The sequence below is a fragment of the Prionailurus bengalensis genome, chromosome D3 (genome assembly GCF_016509475.1).
Source record: "Prionailurus bengalensis isolate Pbe53 chromosome D3, Fcat_Pben_1.1_paternal_pri, whole genome shotgun sequence".
In the NCBI taxonomy this organism is placed as follows: Eukaryota; Metazoa; Chordata; class Mammalia; order Carnivora; family Felidae; genus Prionailurus; species Prionailurus bengalensis.
In genome coordinates this window covers 18,465,251-18,488,169 of record NC_057356.1, presented here as the reverse complement: position 1 = coordinate 18,488,169, position 22,919 = coordinate 18,465,251, and the positions used below count along the sequence as shown (strand labels likewise).

The 22,919-nt window shown below is 56.6% G+C and overlaps 1 protein-coding gene across 3 annotated transcripts; it reads right to left on the bottom strand.

The window, feature by feature from the left end:
* Nucleotides 1–1,072: 1,072 nt before the first annotated feature.
* MVK (mevalonate kinase) lies at nt 1,073–22,791 on the bottom strand. 3 transcript variants are annotated; one of them, XM_043557853.1, is made up of 12 exons: nt 22,419–22,536; nt 21,707–21,802; nt 20,698–20,845; nt 17,380–17,524; nt 15,443–15,598; nt 12,232–12,335; nt 11,570–11,615; nt 7,222–7,312; nt 6,714–6,830; nt 2,990–3,143; nt 2,536–2,669; nt 1,719–1,861 (listed from the first exon to the last, which is right to left on the bottom strand). In XM_043557853.1, exons 1-12 carry the CDS (start codon nt 22,422–22,424, stop codon nt 1,832–1,834), a joined length of 1,227 nt encoding a protein of 408 aa, XP_043413788.1. In that variant the 5' UTR covers nt 22,425–22,536; the 3' UTR covers nt 1,719–1,831. The 3 variants fall into 3 exon arrangements, with proteins under 3 accessions (XP_043413791.1, XP_043413789.1, XP_043413788.1); XM_043557856.1 differs by lacking the exons at nt 2,536–2,669; nt 22,419–22,536 and adding an exon at nt 22,674–22,791 and having other exon boundaries at nt 1,073–1,861; XM_043557854.1 differs by lacking the exon at nt 2,536–2,669 and having other exon boundaries at nt 1,073–1,861; nt 22,419–22,724.
* Between the last annotated feature and the right edge of the window lie 128 nt (nt 22,792–22,919).

Below are 22,919 nucleotides of genomic sequence, written 5' to 3'. Positions count from 1 at the left end.
GGGCTGAAGGCAGGCGCTACAGGCAGGTCGTCTGAGTGGGAAGCCTGCCTCTGATGCGTGCGGACTAGCTGTGTGGCCTTGGCTGTTACTCAACCTCTCTTGAGCTTCAGTTTCCCAATCTGTCAGATGGGGCTGAGACCAGCAGTTATTCTCCAAGACTGGGGCAGATTAAAAGAGGTGATGTCCATAGTGTTTAGAACAGTGCCTGGCACATGGTCAGTGCTCAGGATTAGTATTACTGACTTATGCATTATTTGTGTTTTGAAGAGACACCGGTAACCCCGATCAGTGATGCTGAGGCAGGCATCCTTCATATTGCCCTCACGTCCCTGACAGTGACCCCTGGCACAGCCCGAGAGGCCTGGCATGGTGGGGGGAGGGGAAGGGCAGAGCTCAGACCTGCTCTACAGGCCAGCTCCCACTCACCCTCCCCGTGAACACCCTGGGAAAGGCACCCGCTGCCCCCTAGTGGCCAAGGGCAGAAGCGCAGGGCCATTTTGCCCAAGTCGTGAAATCCCTGCCCAGCCCCCACCTTCTGCGTGCTCCCTGCAGGTCCCCGGCTGCTGGAGCTATACTTGGCAATGTGCTAGCTACAAGAGCTTTTTGATGGATTCTGCCATTTCAGAAGGGTATCTGACTGGTAATATAAAGTTCAAATAGGGCCAGGCAGGTGCCAGGCACTAGGCTACAAACCCCTCGGGTCTTTTTTCCCCACCCAGGGAACTTTAGAAAAAAGGAAGATTCCAGGACTTACAGGTTGGTTTTTGTTTCCAGGGCTAACAAAAATCTGTGAATTTGTGACTGCTCATGACTCCAGGTGCTAGGAAGCTTAAAATCCCCCTTCTGGAAAAGCAGGTAGGTCGTTCTGAACGACCAGGGCCATCTAGGAAAACCCCACCCTGTCCCCGAGACACACAACCAAGTGACCCAAAGCCCTTCTTTCCTTCACCTTAAGAGCTCCACGGGGCAAGTGGCTGGAGAAGGGACAGGGACAGAGGAGGCAGGCACGGGCGGGCTGCAGACTGTACAAGACTGTATCCTCCTTCTTTCTGGACTCCGAGTAGAGCACTGGTTTACTCAAGAGCTTTTTATTTCCCCTCTGCCAGTCCTGTGATGGGAGGTCACAAGGTGAAGGCCACCACCTGGACACCTCCTTGGGAGCCCACAGTCTAGCTGGAGAGAAGAGCAGGCCACACAAAGTGCCGAGTGGTTCAAACGGACTGGAGGTGCGAGGGGAGGAAGGTGGGGGTGAGGGTCACCCTGCCAGGGGTCAGGGAAGGCTTCCCGGAGGAGGTGGGAGGAGTGGGGCCCTGAGACAGGTGGAAGTGCAGAGGCAGAGGGAGGGAGGGGGAGGGCGCACCACTTCAGGAACCACATTCCCGCATCTGAGCGTCCAACCAAGTGGGCAGGGGGTCTGGGGAGAAGGCAGAGGCCCAAAGCGGATGGGTGTGTGGGAGCTGCAGGGAGGACAGGAGGGAAGCCCCCCACATGTCAGAGGACATGTCAGAGCCCCCCACGTGGCCCCACCGCCTGGGCAGCTCAAGGGGATGCAGGACGCAGACTGTGTCTTCTGGGCGGCCCAGTCCGCTGCAGGTTCCAGGTCACGCCGCTGGGACTGGGGCCCACCGGCCAGCACAGAGGCCGGCTCCGGCACCCAGAATAATCCAGGAAGGGGCTTCATGGTGGGGCTGCAGCGGCACAGGCTCCTCTCAGAGGCCATCCAGGGCTTGCCGCACGGGGGCGTCCAGGGAGGCGGCCGAGTGGACAGAGATGCCAGGGGCACCGATGCTGGTTTCCCAGCAGTCAAAGCCGCAGCTGCTCAGGGCCTGCTTCACGGCCTCGACCACCGACTGCTCCAGATCTGGGGGGACGGAAGGCAGCAGGTCACCCCACACTCGTCTGCTCCCTTCGAGGCTGTTCAGGAAAAGGCCCGGGACAGGTCTTCCCATTGGAATGTGGAGCCTTGCACCCTCTGGGGGAGGGGGCAGCGGTGGGCACGGAGCAACAGGTAAAGTCACGGGCCCCGAGTCACATGGCCCCGGCCCCACCGCATACCAGCCGTGGGGCCCCAGACAAGCGGCTTCCCTTCTCTGAGCCTCGGTCTCCTCATTTGGGAAGGGGGCCAATAGTGATTACTACTCCCCAAGGGTTACTGAGAGGCTTCCATGAGGAAAGGCAGGGAAGGCGCCGGGTACACTGCCTGGTACACGGTACACGCCCCAGAAGTGTTCTCCCTCATCATCGTCACTGACCGTGAACGAGGAGCCAACGGTCAAAGTCGGCTGTAGGCCACAGTGACTTCCTGAGGTCTGGGGCCACGCTGAGAGCGAGGGGGGTGGTTGGGGCCTCTGTGGGCTTACTACAGAGCAGTAGGCAACGGTGGGAGAAAAACGGGGAGGAGGAGAAGGTGAAGGAGGGGAAAGACCAGAAGCAGGGGGCAAAGGGAAGGCCGCGCAGGCGGGAGCACTGAGTGCCAGGTCCCGAGGGCAGGTGCGGTGTGGTGACCGAGCCGGCCCCGGCCCCGGGTACCGTTACCCGGCCTTGCTCTTTCCCCAGACACTGGGGGGCGGGGGAAGAAAGCCCTCGGTTTTGTAGCAAGGTCAGTCCCCATCTTGGCCACATCAAGAGGTGACAGCGGGTGATGACAATGTCCTGGTTATTCCTCAAACCTGTGGGCGACTTGGCAGGTGAGGAGGTGGTGGGGACAGCCGCCGTAATGGCGGCCCCTCCCCCAGTCCAGCCCTGTGCCAGGCTTTCTAAAGGCACTTTTCTCCTTGCATCTAGACAACAATCATAAACTAGCCATCAGCGTCCTTGTTCCACCAATGCAGCAACAAAGGCCCAGACTGGTGAATTAACTTGACTGAGGCCCCACGGCAGAGGTGAGACTGTTCTCCAGCTTCTCCCTCCTCCCAAGGGAACTGCCCAGGTAGAACCTTTGTACGAGCCCAGGCTGCCAACCCACCCTACCCAGCCTGCTCCCCGGTACCTGGCCTGAGGAGCGTAATGCCACAGCCACCGCCGCCCGCGCCAGTGAGCTTGCTGTGCAGTCCGTGGGCCATGGTCACCTGGCACAGCTGGTCCAGGGAGGCATGGCCCACGCCGAGGGCGTTCAGATGGTGCTGGTTCATGTCGATGAGCTCCTGCAGGAGAAGGTTCAGTCTGTTCCCACTCGGCCGGCCTGAAGCCAAGGTCCTGTGTCCACCCCATGCGTGTGACAGCCGCCGGTTTGGGAGAGCAAAATGGCTTAGGCAAGCCGGCACCGTGTCCCTGTCCGCTGGTAAAAGAACGTCTCCTTCCCGCGAGACTTCCCATGGGGCTGGGGTGGAGCTGGTGGGGAACACATGTCCCAGGCCTGGCCAAAGAAGCCTCTGGCCACGGTGATTGCTCAGGGATGGACCTGTGACCAAGCTGGGCCAACCACCGCCTTCCCAGGGTTTTCTCTGCCTCTGCCCTCGAGCTGCGAAAACTGGTTGACTTCAGAAATAAGCCGCCAGAGTTCTCTCTGCCCTACACACGGCCAGAGAGTGCATGGAAGATGGAGAGATTTCAGACTAGGTTGTTTTGGGCCCTGGATCCAGCTATGCTTGAAGCTCTTCCTGCTGGTCTTCCCAGTTATGAGCCAATAAATTCCTTTCCTGCTAAAGCCTGCTTGAGATGGATTTCTAGCATCTGCACAAGTCTGAAGTGATACGCCATCCGACAGCTGCCGCGGGTACCAATTTTCAGAAGAACTGGTTTCTTATTCAAACAAGGTCATAAGTGGGGGAAAGAGCTAAATGTTTTTCTGGTTTCTCTGATTTGCATAAAACTCCTGCTCTTCTGAGGCTCCAACGATGCAGGTTGATGAGATAAGAAAACTGATAGCTATCGCAGCCCAGGGACCCCTACTTACATTTCATTTGCTCCATCAGCGTCTGGGCGGGCACCGTGCTAAATGCTGGGGCTCTAAGAACGAGCACCCACCTGTGGTCCCTGCCACGGGCAAGTGAAGAATGTGAGATCTGACAGAGCACCCGGGGGGCTCAGTTCAGCCTCCGATTTCAGCTCACATCATGATCTCACAGTTGGTGGGTTCGAGCTCTGCATCGGGCTCTGCGCGGACAGCTCAGAGCCTGGAGCCTGCTTTGGATTCTGTGTCTCCTTCTTTCTCTGCCCCTCCCCCGCTCATGCTCGCTCTCTCTCAAAAATAAATAAAACATTAAAAAAATTTTTTTAAAAAGAATGTGGGATCTGGAGGTGCCTGGATGACTCAGTCTGTTAAACATCTGGCTCTTGATTTCAACTCAGGTCTTGATCTCAGGGTTTGTGAGATCAAGCCCTGCGTTGGGCTCCATCCTGACAGCGCCTGCTTGGGATTCTCTCTCTCTCTGCCCCACCGCCCACGCATGCATTCTCTCTCTCTCAAAATAAATAAACATTAAAAAAAAAAAAAGGATGTGGGATCTGGAATCAAGGGGAGGGGACTGGGTTTCAGTCCCAGCTCTGCTACTTCTAGGTTCTTGGGCAAGGCTTCTCACCCCGTGCCTCAGTTTCCCCGCTTGTAAAACTGGCATCCTAAGAGGATCTGTCTCACTGCAGTGAGGAAGAAATCGGAGTTTTTCACATGACACCTGGCCTGAGATCAGGGCTCCGTGGAAGTCAGCTGCTATCAGTACTTTTGCGGTCCTAGCACAGTTATCCCCGTAGTACAAAGGGGGCGCCGCTAAGGCTCAGGGCGGAAGGTGGCTTGCCTAAGGTCCCTGGGCTGGTAAGGTACCAGGCCAGCACTGGAAACCGGGTCTGCCTGATGCGAAGCTCCCGTCTACCCCGCCTCCAAGAGCGAGCGCCCTCAGCATTCCTGCTGCCGCCTACTTCTCGCCGCGCGGCGCTTAAGAGCGCGCGGCTCTGCTCCAGGGAACCGGGAGCGCGTGTGCTGCGAGGGTTGCCAATCACGGAGCTGTCGGCGGGGCCCACCTGGCCCTCCTGCCGGGGGGGGGGGGGGGGGGTCCTTCGGGCGCGGTCGGGTCGGCCCTCCCCTGCAGCCCGCCTCACACACCCCAGCACTTCTGACAAACGAGCAGACAGGCGTGATAGCCCGGTGGCGGCCCCGGGTGCCTCTCCCCAGCCCCAGGGGCTGGATGCGAGGGAGAAGTTCTGGGGGCCCGCTCTCTGCGCCTGAGCGCCAGGTGTCACGTTGCCGAGGCAGGTTTCAGACACCTGTCACATTCTGATCCAAAATCTGTCAAGGATCAGATGACAGGTTGTGACACAGGAGAACAGCTCGCTGGTTTGAGCACAAAGCTGTCCAGGAGGCGAGCTGCACATTTCAGCGGCTGCCACAGCCAAAAATACACACAATGTATAATCAACGTGCTGTTCTGTGGCATTCTCCGGGGGCTCAACAGGGTATATTTTAGGCAGTACTCTATCATTATTAATTTCCTGCTCAGGAGGACTGTGTTCCCTCCTTTCTACGTGAAAGGAATTGAAGCCGGCAAGGCAAAGGCTGGGGGACTGGAGGCAGACAGCTAAGGAAATGGGACCAAAACCACAGAAACGAGAGCGGGTCGCTGCCCCTGGCCCATGGTGGGTGCTCACTGAAGATCTGCTGGCTAAAGAGATAAACCCATAAGTCAGTTTAACACCTGGCACGGCCACCCACGAGTCGGCGAACCTTGCAGAGAGTTGCTCTTGAGGACTCAGTATTCATACCTGTAAAACGGGGGCAATATACCCACTTCACAGGGAGGTGGTTATAGAGACCAAGTGCGAAATCATTTGTGAAGAGACTTGGTTTAGTAGCTGCTTCCATTCACTATAGGAGCTGCAGATTCAAATGCATCCCGCGGGACAGAGAGGCACCAGGTGGACTGCAGCAGCTGCAGGTGACGCTTAGGGAGAGGTCGGGACTATGGAGAAATGGAGACCCCAGGGCCTCCTCCCGGGGCCTCTTCTGCACTTCCAGCTGACTGTTGCTACCGAGCCTCACCCCCCCCTCCCCCGACCTGCCTGATCCTCTGATTCTCCAAGGGAAGCCAGGTGGCTCTTTAAGGTCGATCCACATTTGCCAGGCCACACGGGCCGTGTCTGAGGATGACCCTGGGCCCTCGGGCTTACTGAGCCGGTGGCTCATCAGGCATGGTAACTGCCTGTCGCCTACCGGGCCTCGCTGCACTCTTAAGACACTCCAGTGAGACCAGCAGAGGTGCAGCTGGGATTCAGACCCGGATCTGATCAAACCCAGGGCGCGAGGCCTCCGCCTCTACGCTGGAATTATGCAAAGGGTAGCGGCTCGGGTCACAGGGAAGAACCATGTTAGAATACGTGTGAGCCAAAGCACGCCGGTGATAAACAGTCACCAAAGGACACAAATGCAGCGAGCAAACATAACGGGAAAGGGATGGCCGTGCAGGAAATGGCTCCTGGACCTCTGGGAGATGGGGTCAGCAACATCCCGCCGCGCCTTACGTGTGTGAACCCAAACCTGGCCCGTCGCACTTAGCGCGCGCCAGGCACTGCCCTCTGTGCTTTCGACATACTCTCTCTGCAGCTCTGAATCAGCTGGGGAAAGGCGTAAGAAGAAGGCACGCTCGCTGGCCTTGGCATACACGGGACGCCAGGCCCGGGCCCAGCCCCCAGGTTTCAGCTCGGGGACTGTAAGCGCAGAGGGGGAGCCCCTGCCTCAGGCAGTGGTGTGGGTGAGACCGGGGACCCTGCAGACGGGCTCTTACTTCCAGCACCAGGTAGTGCTCCGGGGCGGGGGCAGCCACCATCTCCCCCAGCATCCGCTCGCACTCCAGGGAGATGGCATCTATGGAGGTCAGCACGGGCGCCACGATCTCTGGGAACTGGAGGGACAGCAAGCAAGGGCCCGTGAGGCCTGGGGCAGGGCAGACACTAGACAGCCGCCCCGGCCACGGGAGGAGGGAGGTGTCCCCACGGCCCGCTCCCACCATCTGAGGAAACCCCTTCTCTTTCCCGCCGGGGATCTGCCTTGCCCAGGCCCCCTCACAGAAGCGGGGGGATTCTCGCCACCAAGCCAGCGTGTCTGACGCTCCCTGTGCTGCCTCCCGGCTGGGATGGACACACAGCACCTCCTGGTCTGCCCAAAACCGCCTCCCCCGGTCCCCATCACCCATCCTGCCCCTCCGCTAGCCCATGCGGCAGAGGGAGAGCTCGAGTCCCTAGACCTGGCTGTCGGGGCCCTGCCAGAAACCCGCCCGAGTGAACACGAAGCACCTTAAGCAGCCTGCTCCTGACGCCGGCCACGAGAGCCTTGGTGCTGCGAGGGACCTTGGTGTTGGTCAGCAGGATCCTCAGAGCCGGCAGCCTGCGGGGTGAAGAGGGTCCATGGTGAGCTCGGGACGGAGGAGCTGCGTCAGGGCCGGGGGCACTCCCAAACGTCACCCGACCCTGACACAGGAGGAAGCGGAGGCCCAGAAAAGGGGACCTCAGTGGGCTGGAGGGGGAGAGCGAGAGGAGCGGGTGGGTGGGGGGGCTCCTGCCACCAATCATGGCTGCGTCTCCGCTCCAGGCCCTGGGCAGTCGGGACACTTTCCTTTGGCTCGTCACTCACCCACTTGACTTCAACTGGGCACCTACCATGTGCTGGGCACATGTGAGGGGGCCTGGCTTCACCTGCAGCTGGCCGAGCACGCCGGGTTCACAGAGTTGGATGAGTTCAAAGGCACTATGGCCAACAGTACAAGAGGGGGTGAAGGTTCTGTCGTGTGGGCCACCCCAGGCTGCCGGAGTGGAAGAGATTTAGGAAGAAAAGCAACGGGGCCTGGGACGGATCACGCAGAGTGGGTGCACGCAGGGTAGGAAGGCACCCAGGGGAGCTGGTATGGTGAATAGTGGAGTGCAGGGGAGGAGGGCAGGCTTGGGTGGCAGGCAGGTTCCCCGCAGGCTGAGCCCATCCCTGCCCTGCCTTGATGGCTCCCAGACCAGCCGCCATGGCCCAAAGCCAGATATGGTCAGAGGGAGTCCTTGGTCCCTGCTCGGCTGTCCCAGGTGAGAGAACAGAGGCCCCAGGACGGCCACAGTGAGCTGCCCTCACCTACCTTCTGAGCTTTAGGCTACCTCCTAAAGTCACGATCGCAACTGTCCTATGCCTAGCTGTCCCTGGGGACTTAAGGCCCCATTTCTTGTCATCCCAAGCTGCCTTTCAGAGCACCAGGGGCCGGGGACTGAGTATTTGGATGAGCTCTGCCCCAAGACAGCTGGAGACAGGCAGACCCCTTGATACCTTTATTCGTTTTTCTTTTCACAACTCGAGACTGTAAAATCCAATAGGGCTGGAAAAGGCTGCCAGAAACCTGCTTGATCTCACCGCCCATAAGCCCATGAAATTAATATCGATTCCCAGCCTTGGAGGCCGGCTCTTTTTTTTTTTTTTTTTTTAACTTTACAAAAGATGAACATTCTATTTGCCTTTTCTTTTCCCCTTAAAGACAAGCCGTTTCTCAAAAGGGCAGCGTTCTGGGAGGCCGCATCTTGATCCACTTTGCAAACAATGCATTTTTTTTTAATAGAGAAGCACCATGCGTGGTTTGGGGGGAAAGGGTTCCTCTTGAAGCCACTGGCGGGATTAATGTGGAGTCTGGCCTCCCGGCTTCTCAGAGAATCAGCCATCTGCTCGCCGTGGTGCCCCGCAGCCAGCAGTGAAGGTCGGTTTGCTCTGTGTTCCCATCCGTCGGGGCGGGAGGAGTTGGAACACTGTGTCTTCATCTTCCTTAGACAAGTCCTCTGCGAACAGGCGGCTCCTAGCGCTGCCGGCCCCACTAAAACCCCAGGCTCTGCGGGCATCTAGAGACCACCCAGGCTGTGCTGCGCGAGTGCTTGTGCGTGCTAGGAACGGCTAACCCCTCAATTTTATCTCACCCCTGCCCTCCCTTGGTGCTCGCTCCTCTCAGCCATCCTGGCCCTGTTAGCTGCAGCTCAGCACGCCAGGCACATTCCTGCCTCAGGGCCTTTGCACTTGCATTTCCTCCGCCAGGGACCCACCTAACTCTCGTGTTCCATTCAGGTCTCTGCTCAGATGTCATTTCATTGGGGGCCTCCCCGGATCATCCCATCCAACGGCCTGACATGCTCTCGTGGAACCGTCTGTTCATTGGTTGTCTCCTCCCAACAAAGTGTGAGTTCCGTGAAGGCGGGACTTTTTGTTCCCCACTGAGGCCCCAGCACCCAGCACATGGTAGTTGCTCGGTATCTGTGGCATTAAGTTTGATCTCAGCAGAGAGCAAAGCACTCTACAGGTGCCGTTTCTGATTCTGGGCTCAGGATCCTCGTTATATAAACGAGGAGGCGTGTGCCTCAGGAAGAGCGACTCACTCAAGAGCACCCACCTCAGTGGGGTGCCTGGGTGGCTCAGTCGGTTGGGCGTTCGACTTCAGCTCAGGCCGTGATCTCGTGGCTGTGAGTTTGGGCCCCGCATCCGGCTCTGTGCTGACAGCTCGTAGCCTGGAGCCTGCTTTGGATTCTGCGTCTCCCTCTTGCTCTACCCCTCCCCCACTCATTCTCTCTCTCTCTCTCTCTCTCTCTCTCTCTCTCTCTCTCTCCCCCTTAAGAATAAACACATATTAAAAATAAATCAAACAAAACAAAAAAAGAGCACCCAGCTTGAAAGTGGCAGAGCTGGGCCCGCAGACCCCAGAGCCTCTGTCCGCCATGCCACCACCAGCTGGCCACCGGATATGCCTCGGGCCCCCCTCCTGCCTCCTCACTCATCGCCTCATTTCCCTCCAGTAGAACGTACATGTGCCCACACCACCACGTTAGCTGGGGCCCAGTCGGTGCTTAGGATATAACTAGCCCTCAGGAAACACTGAATGAGACGTCAGTGCCCCTGTGACGCCCAAATCTGTCGTCTGACTCATGACACCCCTCGCGCCATCCGTGGCAGCTTCAGGGCATTCACATCATCCTCTGGGTATCTTCGTGCTGAGGATCACAGTCGTGCCTGCCTCCTCCGGTGGGCTGAGCCCCACGGGCAGGCCTGCATCCGGTACCTCAGAGTCCAGCGGGGACTCCTGATGTCGCTGCACGGGGAGTCAGTCTACGTGGCAGAGCCGGCCCCTCCTGGGCCCCAGGCCCCACTGCCCTGACTGCACAGCAGCCAGAGCAAGCTGCTTCCACTTTCCTAAATGGCCCCGCTTCCTCCTCTGTGCAGAGTGAAGGCTGTCATCCAGGGGGATTCTGCCCTCCAGGGGACACTGGCAATGTCTGGAGACATTTTTGGCTGTCGCAACTGGGAGACAGGGGAGGTGCTACCGGCATCTAGTGGGTAAAGCGCGGGGATGCCGCTAAATATCCTAACCATGCCGCACGGGGCAGCGCCCGCCCTATAAAGAATCGTCCGGTCCACTACGTCAATGGTGCCAAGGCTGAGAGATCCTAGCGCAGAACCTCAGAAAGGCAGGCGTGGCTCCTGGACGCCAAGAGAACTGGGGCAGAAAGTTCCCAGAGGTGCAGGTGGAAGTGATGCGGCACATCACACCAGGTCAAGGAGCCACTCCTTGGCCCAGCTGGCGAGGGCAGTGGGCCGGGACTTGCTGCCCATGGGCTGTGAGGACCGTCCTCATCACCGTGGAAAGGCCTGCCTAGGTGGCAAAGTGCCCTGGGACACCACCTGACTCCATCGAGGGCTCAAGGAACTGCCACCTGCTCACCCTGGGAGTCGCTGCCCGCACGGGACATTTCCACTCTGAGTCCAAAGAGAACACAGCATGCTCTATTTTAACATGCATGTTTGTAGTTCCGATTGCTCCCGAGGGAGGGGGTAAGGGAACCTGGGAAACGGGCTGAGAAGTTCTCAAATGTCACCCCTGCTGGAAGCCTCTCACAAGCCTGAGCCCTGGCTCTGCCTCGAGTGCCCGACTGTGGCAACCCTCATGTTCACCTGCAGTGGCTTTGTGTGCGTGTCTGCTGGCCCTCCCCTACCCACCCCCACTCTCCTCCCACCCTGCCCCGCCACCAAAATTGTGTCCCAGACTCATTTTTACATCCCTAGACCCTAGTACAGTGTCCTCGGGAACACAGGAAGATATCAATTCTCATTTGCTAAATGCATACACAATCGAATGAATGAAATGAATGACGACCCAGGGGTCTGGGGGAGCAGCCGCTCTCTGGAAGGTGAATGGCACGGCCACGCATGACTTCTCCCTCTAATCTCTTGGCAATTTAAGAGCTGCAGTACAGAAGGCAAGAACGGGGTGTCCTCATGGCCCACGGCCTGGGAGGGCCTCACAGGGGAGGGGAAAGAAAGCCAGGGGTGCCTGGGGGGTTCAGTCAGTTAAGTGTCTGACTTCGGTTCAGGTCATGATCTCGCAGTTCATGAGTTCGAGCCCCGCTTCGGGCTGTCTGCTGTCAGCACAGAGCCCGCTTCCGATCCTCTATCCCTCCACGATTCTCTCTTTTGCTCTCTGCGCCTCCCCCTTCTCAAAAATAAACAACAACAACAAAAAAAGCCAGAGATGCTGCCCCGCATGTTACCGCACAACGAGACAGAGCCCCCCCCCGCCCCAACCAACGACGCGATGAGGCAGCCATGCCGGGAGGGGCTGCCCTACCCCAGAATTACCTCTTTAGGAGCGAAATCTTTCCTTGCTGGTATCGGAGTGCTCCCCCTAAAGAGAAAAAGCAGCGGGTCAGAGCTGTGGGAAAAGCTGTGTGTGTCTGCCCCTTGGGAGAGAAGCTGGGCTTGAGTGGGTAAGAGTTCTGCCCCATCCGGGGAACAGGTTAAACCCTTGTTAACTAGTCATGCCAGCTTCGGTCACAAAAGGTCCCGGGAGGGCACAAAGGCACTCCGCGCTCCGCCAGGGAGCTCGCCCTCCCTCCAGGCTGCCCGGCCTCGTGCCACAGGCCACGTGGTGAAGGTGGGCCCAGGACCGTGGCCGGGTCCGGGAAGCCAGTATCCCACAGCAGCTCGTGTGACTGCCAGGCGCTATGGCCGTGACCCTGCAGCTGTACTGTGGCAACCCTCATGGGGAACTCACCGTACCTGTAGCTTCCCGGGCCCTGCCATGACCCCGCCCCCCAGGACCCGCAGAGGTCTGGGTTCAGCAGGTGTGAGGCAGGACCCTGGAATTTCTCCCCTCCCTCACCCCCAAGCAGGAAAACACTGTTTTCCTCGGAAGCCGCTGATTTCATTCATCCAACCCAACAAAGCCTGAGCGTCTACAATGGTCACAGGAATTTATAAAATAATACAAACACAGAAAACTGGCCTGCGGCCGCACCTACCCCAAACGCTGACAGCGTTGTCTACTCCGGAGGGGTTCCCGTGAATCACTCTCTCCCCCTGGAAGGCCCACTTGTTAATTAATTCCAAGTCCTCCACTGTCCACCTGAAGAAGACACACAAGTCCGTCTGTACCTCGGTGGAGAGGGGCGGCCAGGGCCGCTGAGGCAGCAAGGGGCAGGATCCACAGGTTGGGCTTGGTGGAGACCACACGAGCCAGGAACAGGAGAACAGCCTAGAACCTCTCCAGCTGCAGAGCCATCTCCTGCAATCCCCATGAAAACCCTACAGGGACGGTACAATTACTATCCCCTCTCCTACGGAAGAGGAAACTGAGGCACAGGTGGGTCAAGTAGACCCCCGTGCTGTGCACCGCTAAATCAGAACCACATCGGTTGAGGAGCCCAGGTTCTCAACTACCGAGTTCTATGGCACCAACAGGACGTACTCGTTTGTCCGATATTTACTGAGCATCCACTGTGTGCCTGTCGCTAAGCTCACGGTAGGGAACGAACCAGACACGGCCCCCAGCCGCCTGAGGCTTGGCGTCTCGTGGAGAGGGGACGCCAAAAGCAATCGATATTTAACTACAACCCCCAGGAGGGGCAGTGCAGGCTGGATGGCGTGTACCCCATCTGGAAAGGGGGAGGGCCTGAGGGACAAGGGTGCGGTCGGCAAGGCCAGAATGTGCGGGGAGAACATTCCAGACCGGGGCTGCACAGCACCCGCAACTGTGCAAGAGCCGGACCTTTCCAGGAACCGAAAGGCGAGCGCATGAGACAGAGAGGGGGCAGCTGGACCCAACCCGGGACCTGGCCCTCCCCGCAAAGGTGAATCTTCTTCCCACCCTGTGCACTGCTCATCCTCCGGGGGCTCAGATTGCCAACCCAGTCTTCACAGGAGACCGGATTCCGGTCTGATTGCAGCTCTGTCTGATTTAGAAACGCTGGGCAGGGGTTGGGGCCTGCTCTCACCAAAAGTCCTAGGAAGGAATGACTGGGTCTTCAGGGGTGGCGGGAGACCTGAATGTTAAGGAATCAGCGTGAGAAAGAGCACACGCACGCGCGCGCACACACACGTATACACACACACACACTTATGCACGCACACACACACGAGTCACCCATGCCTTTTGAAAATTAATTAAAATTTTTTTAATGTTTATTTTTAAGACAGAAAGAGACAGAGCATGAGCAGGGGAGGGGCAGAGAGAGAGGGAGACACAGAATCCGAAACGGGCTCCAGGCTCTGAGCTGTCAGCACGGAGCCTGATGCGGGGCTCGAACTCACGAACTATGAGATCATGACTTGAGCTGAAGTCGGACGTTTAATCGACTCAGCCACCCAAGCGCCCCGAAAATTAAATTTTTTAAAAAAGTTTTAAGTAGGCTCCACACCCAATGTGGGGCTCAAACTCACGACCCTGAGATCAAAAGTCACACACTCCACTGCCTGAGCCAGCCAGGGACCCTCACCCATGCCTTTTGAAAGGCAGAGCTGGTTTGTTGGCCCATATACACGAGTCTGTTTAAGGGACCCAGGGCAAGCCGGCCTTCACTGATCTGGGTTATAATCAGTGGTTAGCACATGGTAACGAGCACCACCTTATCACAGAAGCATCAAACGTCAAGGCTGGAGGGCCCCCTGAGGGACCGTCAGGTGCAGCCCCTCACTTCCAGATGAGGAAACAGAGCCCAGAGGAGAAGAGGGGGTGGCCCCACGCCCTGCAGCAACTTAGCAGGCACACCTCACTGAAATCCCTGAAAACCATCACCTTGTGTTACCTCCAGGTGCGCCTCTCATCACCTACCGGATTCTTCCCCTGACAAAAGCCGCCTCCACCCCACCCCTCCTACTCCTCTCCACCCACAGGAACCATCCAGAGCGAGTCTCAGGAATGCTGACAGACACATCACATCACGAGCCCGCAGATCCACTGTGGCCACGAGGATCAAAGCGACCTTGGGGCTCAGTCTGAATCCAGCCGTATTTTAACCTCCGTGTCTCAGAAGAGAAATCATTGGCCGTGACAGGGCAGCCAGGGGGGTCTGGGCTGCGGGGAAAAACCACTGCCTTTCCAGGGCAGAGGGAGAAAGCCTCGATTCAAAGCCAAGCTCTGGAAGAGGACAAACGTCCGAGGCTGCAGGCTAGTGCAGTGTGTCCGCTCTGTGCCGCTGCAGCGGGCGTGGAGGGTAGAGGAGCGGTGCTCTGGGAGGAAACACGCAGCCACGCCCACCGTGCACCAGCACCGTGTAAGCAGCCTCTTCTGCCGGCTACACAGGAGACAGATAAGGCCGGTGGTCCGCCCGACACCACACACGGTTGGGGCCCCAGGCCCCCGGTGGGAGGGCTCCCCTGCGCTGTGTGGGCCCAGGATAGACTGTAGTTTCTCCAGATGCAGCCCCCAAGTGGCAGAAACGGCTGCCAGCGACACTGTCCTGATGAGCCTCGCTGACTCCGCGAGAACTGCAGAGGCAACGCTCCCTCCGTGGAACGAGGTCAAGGGCTCCTAAGAAGGGAAATGCCTTAATAATAATAGATAACTCCCCCGGGGCGCCTGGGCGGCTCAGTTGGCTGAGCATCCGACTTCAGCTCAGGTCATGATCTCACAGTTCGTGGGTTCGAGCCCCACGTCGGGCTCTGTGCTGACAGCTCAGGGCCTGGAGCCTGCTTCCGATCCTGTGTCTCCTTCTCTCTCTGCCCCTCCCCCGCTCATACTCTGTCTCTCTCTGCCTCAAAAATATACATGAAAAAGAAAATTTTTTCAATGAGAAATAAAAAAAATACTCCTCCTGTGTTTATGTCTTGACGTGTTACACTTTTTTTTTTTTTGCATAAGTGTCTCGTAAGACCCAGCAGTAGTGTCCTTAAGGCTCTCATCAGCTTTTTACAGAGAAGGACACCGAGGCCCTGAGGGGCGCAGCAGCACGGCCGAGGTCCCGCAGTGAGACAATGGCAGAAGTGGGCCCAACGGCTCCCTACATCCGGGCTCAGGTTCTCGCTACCCTATCACGGGCACTCGAACCCCAAAGAGGCAAGGTAGAGGTGAGGGGTAGGGGAAGGGCAGAGAGGTCAGGCTCTGGATTCAGACCGCCTGCATTGGCCGCAGACACCTCTCGCCTCACAGGGTGGCGGGGAGTCCTCAGGGAGAGAACCCACGCCGGGGTCGTGGCGCCCGGGAAGGACAATGACGAGGGCAAGGGCCGCGATTACCTGCTGGCAGGCTCGCCGTCCTTCAGCGGGTTTGGGATCTCCTCGCACGCGGTCAGGAGAGCGGAGGCCACACACACGGAGTAGGCGGCACTGGAGCCCAGGCCGGCCCCAGTGGGCAGCTCGGACCACACCCTCATGTCCAGGCTGGGCAGGGTCCTGAAACACAGTGGGGTGCAGGGCATGACTCTCCTGAAGGGTGGCGAGGTGCCGACGTCGCCCAGGACTGGACGTGGGCGGGGCCTGACTCCGAGCCTCTGGCCAGGTTTCTGGACTCGCGGACGTTTCCCGACCCCAAAAGCAGCCCTCCGGGATTGTAGGAAGTCGTGGCGACGCAGACAACTTGGAAATAAATACCAGAACCACCTCCCTCCTGAACACACCGTTCCCTCCCGAGCCACCAACCATTTCTCTAAACTCCTTCCTGTTCCCTGCACAGGCTCTTTCGTGGCCCCGCTCTCTCTGTGTCCCTGCCTGGGATAGCTCTGCACCTCTTTAGCCCCCGGGCAAACTCCTAGCCATCCTGCAAAACCCTTCTCAGATGTCGCTGCCACCGTGAAGCTTCCGCTGGCCACCCACAGAACCCATTCCTAGCTCCCCTTGACGATCTCCACTACGTAGCCTGTCTCCACCACTGCCTCATGTTGGCGTGCTGTGCGCTCACGGGACCCTCCTCCTTCCTACCGGCCAGCAGTGCCCCGCTGTGTGTAACACGGGCCTGTTTTCTACCACTGGAAAGTTCAGAATCACTGTATCTTCTGTGTATTTCCCCCAAGCAAGGACTGTCAAATTTCGTGTCCTGTAGTTTCCATTAAGGAATTTTCCCGTCTTCCAAATATAAAACCATAAGGCCGAAGCTGCCTTTTCAAACTACACATGCCCACCCCGCTCAGATCAGATTCTGAAATCTGCACCCCTTCCCCAAAGGGGACGTGCCCCACTTAAGTTGAAAATCCCACGGCGGACAGCAAGAGTGGAGGCGTTTATGAATGGGCCCTCTGCACCGTGCCTGGCCCCCAGCGTCTGCTGTACGAGTGACGAGCTGCCCCCTGAGGCTTTCCCTTTGGGTTTGAAACAGAAAATAATTATACTGAAACTCACCGTGGGCTAGTTACAGAGCTAGACCCATTTCATATATCGTATTTTCAGTCCTCCAACAGTTTTCAGAGGAAAATAATAACAGCTAACGTTTCTCAAGCTACGTGCCAGGCTCTGAGTCAAGCGCTTTAAATAAACAAACTCATTTAGCCTCACAAGAAGCCTACGAGGTAGGTATTATTACTACCCCCATTTTACAGATGAGGACACTGAGGCCCAGGAAGGGTAAGAACCTCAGGTAAGCTAGTAAGTGGCCGCCGTGGGGTGCGAACCAACGCCATCTGACTCCCCATCACCACGTGACGTGGCCTCGGCGGTGAGCTGGCCTCCCTGAGGGCAAATAGCCCAAATCCTATCTTCAGGGGTGAGACGGACACAGGTGTCACTTTGCTGATCACAGAGTTTCCCTGGGGTCTGCGGGATGAGCAACAGGGGTGCCTCTGTGGACACAGCTCAGGAGAAGCCACGTGGTAGATTCGGGAGTCCGGCTTTGGGTCCGCTGAATCGAAGAGGCCAGAGGAGGCAGTGGGGGGTTGAGAACGTAAGTGTCAGAACCCAAGTCGGCGGGGCTGATTCCCCAGCCCGGCCCTCAGTGTGTTTCTGAGTTTCATTCCTGGGCCAAATGAGGGCGCCCCTCTCAGAGCTTCTTAGGAATGTTAAAAGCAGACCATCTATCAAGGGTCCAGCCTGGCACCTGGTGCGTGCGGTGATGGCAAATGGCCATGGTCACCGGAACCCTGGAAGAAAGCCCCTGTGCTCTGCGGTAGCCAAAGCTACAGAAACCCTTGCCCGCTGCCCCGGGCGGGCTGAAGCAGGGCTCCCTCCCCGGGCCACGCACGCACCTCTGCTTCCGGCAGATGCACAGGTACAAGTAAAGGAAGGCCAGCACGGCCGCACGCTCGGGGTCGGCACAGTCCTTGGGGAAGGCTGCCACCTCCTTCAGCTTCTCCACTAGCTCCGCGGTGGGTGCCGAGGCGTCACCTTGCTCTGTCGCAAACAAGCACACGTGGCTGGGTGAGAGGGCCTCAGGTGCTTGTACAGACAACAGCACGCAGAGGTCACGAGAATCAGAATCTGACGGGCACGGATTCACGGTCCGAGCGCCAGGGCTGAGACCGCCACCGGCCTTCAGGTTTTGCGGGCAGGTGGACTTGAGTTTGGGTCCCGACTGTACCATATGCTGGCTTTATGGCCTTGAGTGTGTGACTCAATGTCTCTGATCCTTAATTTCCTTCCTCCTTGGTAAATGAGATCATGACAGGACCTCCTCCAAGATAAACTTAAATAAGGTACAGGAGACCCTTAGCGCAGTTCCTGGCATACAGGCAGTGATTAATTAACAGTAGTTTTTGAAACATGCATACACACACAAGGCGAATGCTAGCTCGATCTCTCAGAGGTCTGGCTTTGACCTCCACAGAACAAAACCCAAACCACGGGCCGTATTAAATTATTCCCCAAACGTGTCCCTCTCCTGAAACATAACCTGTGAGGACAGGACGCTCAAAACCAGAGAAGGTGAAGTGCTGAGGTTTGCTTGGGCAGCTGGGAGAGGCCAGATAGCAGTTTCTCCCCCGTGTGTGGGTGGGCTGTGCCACTTTCCTCCGAGAGCCTGAGCAAGCCTGACCGGCTTACCTTGACAAACCACTCCCTGAGTCACAGGTCAAATTTAAAAGTAAAAAGAAAAAGGAGCTTGGTGTGCCTGTGTTAGGAAACTTTAGGGTGAGGCACTCATTAAAAGGGCTGTGGGCTAACTGAAATAATAATACATTAAAGGCAGCCGAGCCAACGGGCAGTGTTACTGAGGGCACAGACATTTCAGAGCTCGGTGAAGGAAATGGAATAACTTGTCAAAGTGGTTGGAGAGTGGGGCACCTGGGTGGCTCAGTCGGTTAAGCCTCTGACTTCAGCTCAGGTCGTGATCTTGCAGTTCGTGGGTTCGGGCCCCGTGTCGGGCTCTGTGCTGACAGCTCAGAGCCTGGAGCCTGCTTCGGATTCTGTGTCTCCCTCTCTCTCTTTGCCCCTCCCCCAGTTGCATTCTTTCTCTCTCAAAAATAAACATGTAAAGAAATTAAAAAAAAAAAAAAGAGTTTGGAGAGTTGAGAGAGATCCGGGTCTGAATCCTTTCTGCATCACCGACGAAGATGTGCGACCTGAGCCACTCGACCCCCGAACCTCGATTTTCTCATCCATAAGATGGGGATGGATACCGCCACCTACTTCCAGGGCAGGCTGGAGACTTCTAAGAGTGCTGATGTATGTAACACACTAGCCCAGTGCCTGGCACCCACGAAGATGCCCAGTGAAATGTTCCCTGTGTTTGTAACTATCGGGAGGCAACCAAAGAACACTGAAAGACAAAGGTGGAGGAGCCCTGCAGTCTAATAGAAAACGTGCGTCGTGCATCCTGCTCCTTCTTCTCCTTGGGGAAGTAACTCACACGCCCTCACGGACTGCGCTCAGTGTCCCGGCCCTCGCCCACCTCCAGTCCTGCCGGATCCTTGCAGCAACCTTCCCAGGCAACACGACTCTGCCCACGGAGGCTCAGGGGGTTTGAGCGACCTGTTGAGGTTCACACAGGCAGGCAGGGGGGTCTGGGACGTGGGCCAGACACCTGCCTGCTTCCATCAGTGCTACTGACACCCCAAAGCGGCAGCCAGCTCCCGGGGGACATTGCGAGCCTGGTGGGGGATGGTCTTGGGCACCACGGAAGGCAAATCCCACGCTGCTCTGGACGGCTGCTTTCCGAGGCCTGCTTCAAGGTAGCAGTTGTTTTCAACTGACAGTGTCCCTAGTATCACCCAGGGAATTTCTTTCTTTCTTTCCCTTCTTTTTTTTTTTTTTTTTTAATGTTTATTTATTTTTGAGAGAGACAGAGAGAGACAGGGCGTGAGCACAGAAGGGGCAAAGAGAGAGCAGGAGACACAGAATCCGAAACAGGCTCCAGGCTCCGGGCTGTCAACACAGAGCCCGACGTGGGGCTCGAATCCACGAACCGTGAGATCATGACGGTTTGAGAGAGAGAGAGGGAGAGACAGAGACAGAGCACGAGCAGGGGAGGGCAGAGAGAGAGAGAGAGACGGAATCCGAAGCAGGCTCCAGGCTCTGAGCTGTCAGCCCAGAGCCTGATGTGGCGCTCGAACCTACGAACCATGAAATCATGACCCGAGCTGAAGTTGGATGCTTAAACAACTGGGCCACCCAGGCACCCAGGGCACCCAAGGTGCCCTATTATTTTTAATGACTTTTTAAAAAATGTTCATTTTACTTTTGAGAGAGAGAGGAATAGAGAGAGAGCAGGGGAGGGGCAGAGAGAGAGGGAGACACAGAATCCGAAGCAGGCTGCAGGCTCTGAGCTGTCAGCACAGAGCCCAAGGCGGGGCTCGAACCCACGAACCGGGAGATCATGACCTGAGTTGAAGTCAGCACTTAAACGACTGAGCCACCCAGGCGCCCCTGATGATTTTCAATTATACAAAACGCCACTACCTTCTCTTTGTCAAAACCATCCTCCAGAAGGAAGGCTCACTTTGTCCACTCAGACCTTAGGACCCTCCCAGCGGTATGTAACCATCACCGGAAATAAATTTTCCTAGTCTTCTTCCTATGCACTTACATACCTGTTGATACCTAATCCGGGTCACCCCTCAGATACATCCTGTTTGCATCTTTTGTTTTTTCACCCAACAACAGGCCTTCATGATCAGTCCACCACAGCCCACATACATCCAGTGCATCATTTTATGCTCTCGAATTTAAAAAAATAAATAAGAAGGGGCGGCTGGGTGGCTCAGTTGGTTGGGTGTCCGACTTCGGCTCAGGTCATGATCTCGTGGTCCGTGAGTTTGAGCCCCGCATTGGGCTCTGCGCTGATAAGCTCGGAGCCTGGAGCCTCCTTCGGATTCTGTGTCTCCCTCTCTCTCTGCCCCTCCCCCACCCACACTCGCTGTCTCTCTCAAAAATAAATAAACATTAAAAAATTAAAAAAAAATAAAACAAATATGTGAAGCTAATTTTATGGCTCAAGAGAAAAAACACCCCCAGAGTGGCCAGTCTCCGGGCCCCTCAGGGATAGCCTGGAATAACTACCCAGGCATGTGTTTCCCCTCTGTTCAGGACCCCGGCTCTTCCCACACCTGGTTCCTGCTCGCTGCACTTACCCAGAAAGCTCGTGTCCTGTAGCTGAAGCCTGGCCACATCCCAGACCCGCTTGATGCCAATGTTCGGTAGGTCAAGGCACACTTTCCCATTGCTGTGGGGCTGAAGCCGGAGGAATGTTCTTAAGTTCACGGCCACCGCCAGAGCTACCTGTAGGATAAAGGGCAAAAGCAATGAGCCTGAGCATGGGTGGCAAAGAGTATGGCTCCAGTCTTAGAAACAGGGCTCAGTGTCAATGTGCTGAGGAGAGATAGCAAATACTGGCACGCAGGGCATGCCCACTCATGCCCTTGGCAGACACTGCCGATCAACCTTGGCATGCTCTCCCACTAGGTGGCACCGGCACTACCAATCAATTAGGAGTTAGCATCAACTTCTGTTTGCCCTCTCCATGCAAAACTTCAGAGGTCCTCCACACCAAGGAATGGCTTCCCCATCATCACCATGTCATCCAAATAAATGTAAGTTAAGAACATGAAGAATGACGGAATGGAGAAAGCATGAGCTGTGGGTTCGGACAGACGGAGGTTCATTCCCGGTTCTACCCAGGTGTACGGGACCTTGGTCAAGCGACCAATCCTCTCCTAAGCCTCAGCTTCCACATCTGCAAAATAGGATAATAAAAGTTTAACCTCGGAGGGCAGTCCTCAGACTTAAATGAGATAATGCAGGTTTCAGACTCATCTGCTGGATCCTACTCATTTCCCCCATTTCTGAATGTCGGGGTGCCCCAGGGCTCAGTGCTCCCACTCCTTTTCTTCTCCACCAAAGCCCGCTTTCCAGGTCGCTTCATTCCACCTGCCCAGCTTTACCTTTCAGCTTTGTGCTACCTTACTGAGGCCAGAGGAGCCCTTCAGTGGGGGTAAGCCCGGTCTTTTCCCTGCCTCGCTTGGGAAAAACTGACCTCCTCTCTTATATACCCCTAGGCTATGCCTCAAGACTTCTTTTCAGTTTAAGATTAGGGTCAGGGAGAAGAGGTGCCCAATTCTCAAAGACTCTGGGGGTCTTTACCTTGCCGTGGACCACAGCATGCTCTCCATGAAGAATGACTTTCCCTGGAGCAGACACCAGCAGGACTTCTGATGACATAGCTAGCTCCCGGGAATCCTGAAAGAAAAAGCCAGAGAGAGGATGAGACATCCCCAGATCTCAGAGATATTAGAGAATACCCACTTCAAACTCATCATTCTAATGAAAAAGGCAGCTACCATCCAGCACTTCCTATGTGCCCCAAAGACTGCGCAGTCCACCAGGCACATCAGAAAGACCTGGGTTCAAATCCCAGCTCTTCCGCTCCCCAGTGAGGTCACTGTCTCTAACTCACTCAAATGGCTAAAAACCTTGGTTCCGTCCTATGTTATATTCGGACAAGAACTGTACTTACCTCAATGGGTTTTGGAAAGCTTAAGTTAAATAATACAAGAGGACCACTTGGCAGCGTCGGTCCCAGCTTTTATTATTACTACTATTGAGGGTAGAAATTTAAATGAAATCATGGAGTAGAAGGAAAGCTTTCCTGGACTTTTAGGCTGTTTCCAATACGTCACGACTATAAATTGTAGGCTGCAGAAAACAGATGTCAAGCCCCCTCCTGCATGCACGCTTAACCGAGGATCTCTACAACACAGAGTCCTAGAAAGTGACTTGCTGGGTCTACAGGTGTGCGCATTTTAGATTTTCTAGAAATAATAAAAAATTACCATCCATTTAAGGCCTCAATTACCTCCATATGATAAGACCTGAGCCGCACTATGAGCTAAGTGCCATCGTGATCCCCTTTCTTAGCGGGGGAAAGTGAGGCTCGGAACCGGGAGACCTACTGCTTGCCCAAAGCTCCAAATCCCTTCAGATTCGAGCTCACCAACCGCTCGGGACGGATTCTCAGAGTCGGAGAAACCAAGCCAGAGAAGCCGGGAGCCCGGCCCAAAGTTTCAGCCTCAAACCTCGCGCCCCCGGCCCCGTGAGCCCAGGCGCTCACCTGCCTCGGCGGGACCGGTGAGCGAAAGCCAGAGCTGCTGGGGGACCAAATCCCCCGGGCTCCACCTGAACAGGGGTTCACCCTTCCGCTCAGCCAATCAGAACACTCAAACTGGGCGTTCCTTTACCGATTGGCTTGAACATTGGCCAATAGGTGTCGCAACCAAGCTGGCCGGCAGCCCCCTCCGCGAACCAATGGGAAGCAAGCCCCTGGGAGTGTCCCGCCCTGGGTCGAGAGCCAAGAGCC

Bases quoted from the DNA above. Each gene is read 5' to 3' on its own strand.
- MVK (XM_043557853.1), bottom strand. The intron at 11,616-12,231 runs GTAGGTGCGGCC...TTTTCTCTTTAG, and splicing joins CAACGCTGTCAGCGTTTGGG to GGGGAGCACTCCGATACCAG. The intron at 3,144-6,713 runs GTAAGAGCCCGT...CTTCTCCTGCAG, and splicing joins AGCACTACCTGGTGCTGGAA to GAGCTCATCGACATGAACCA.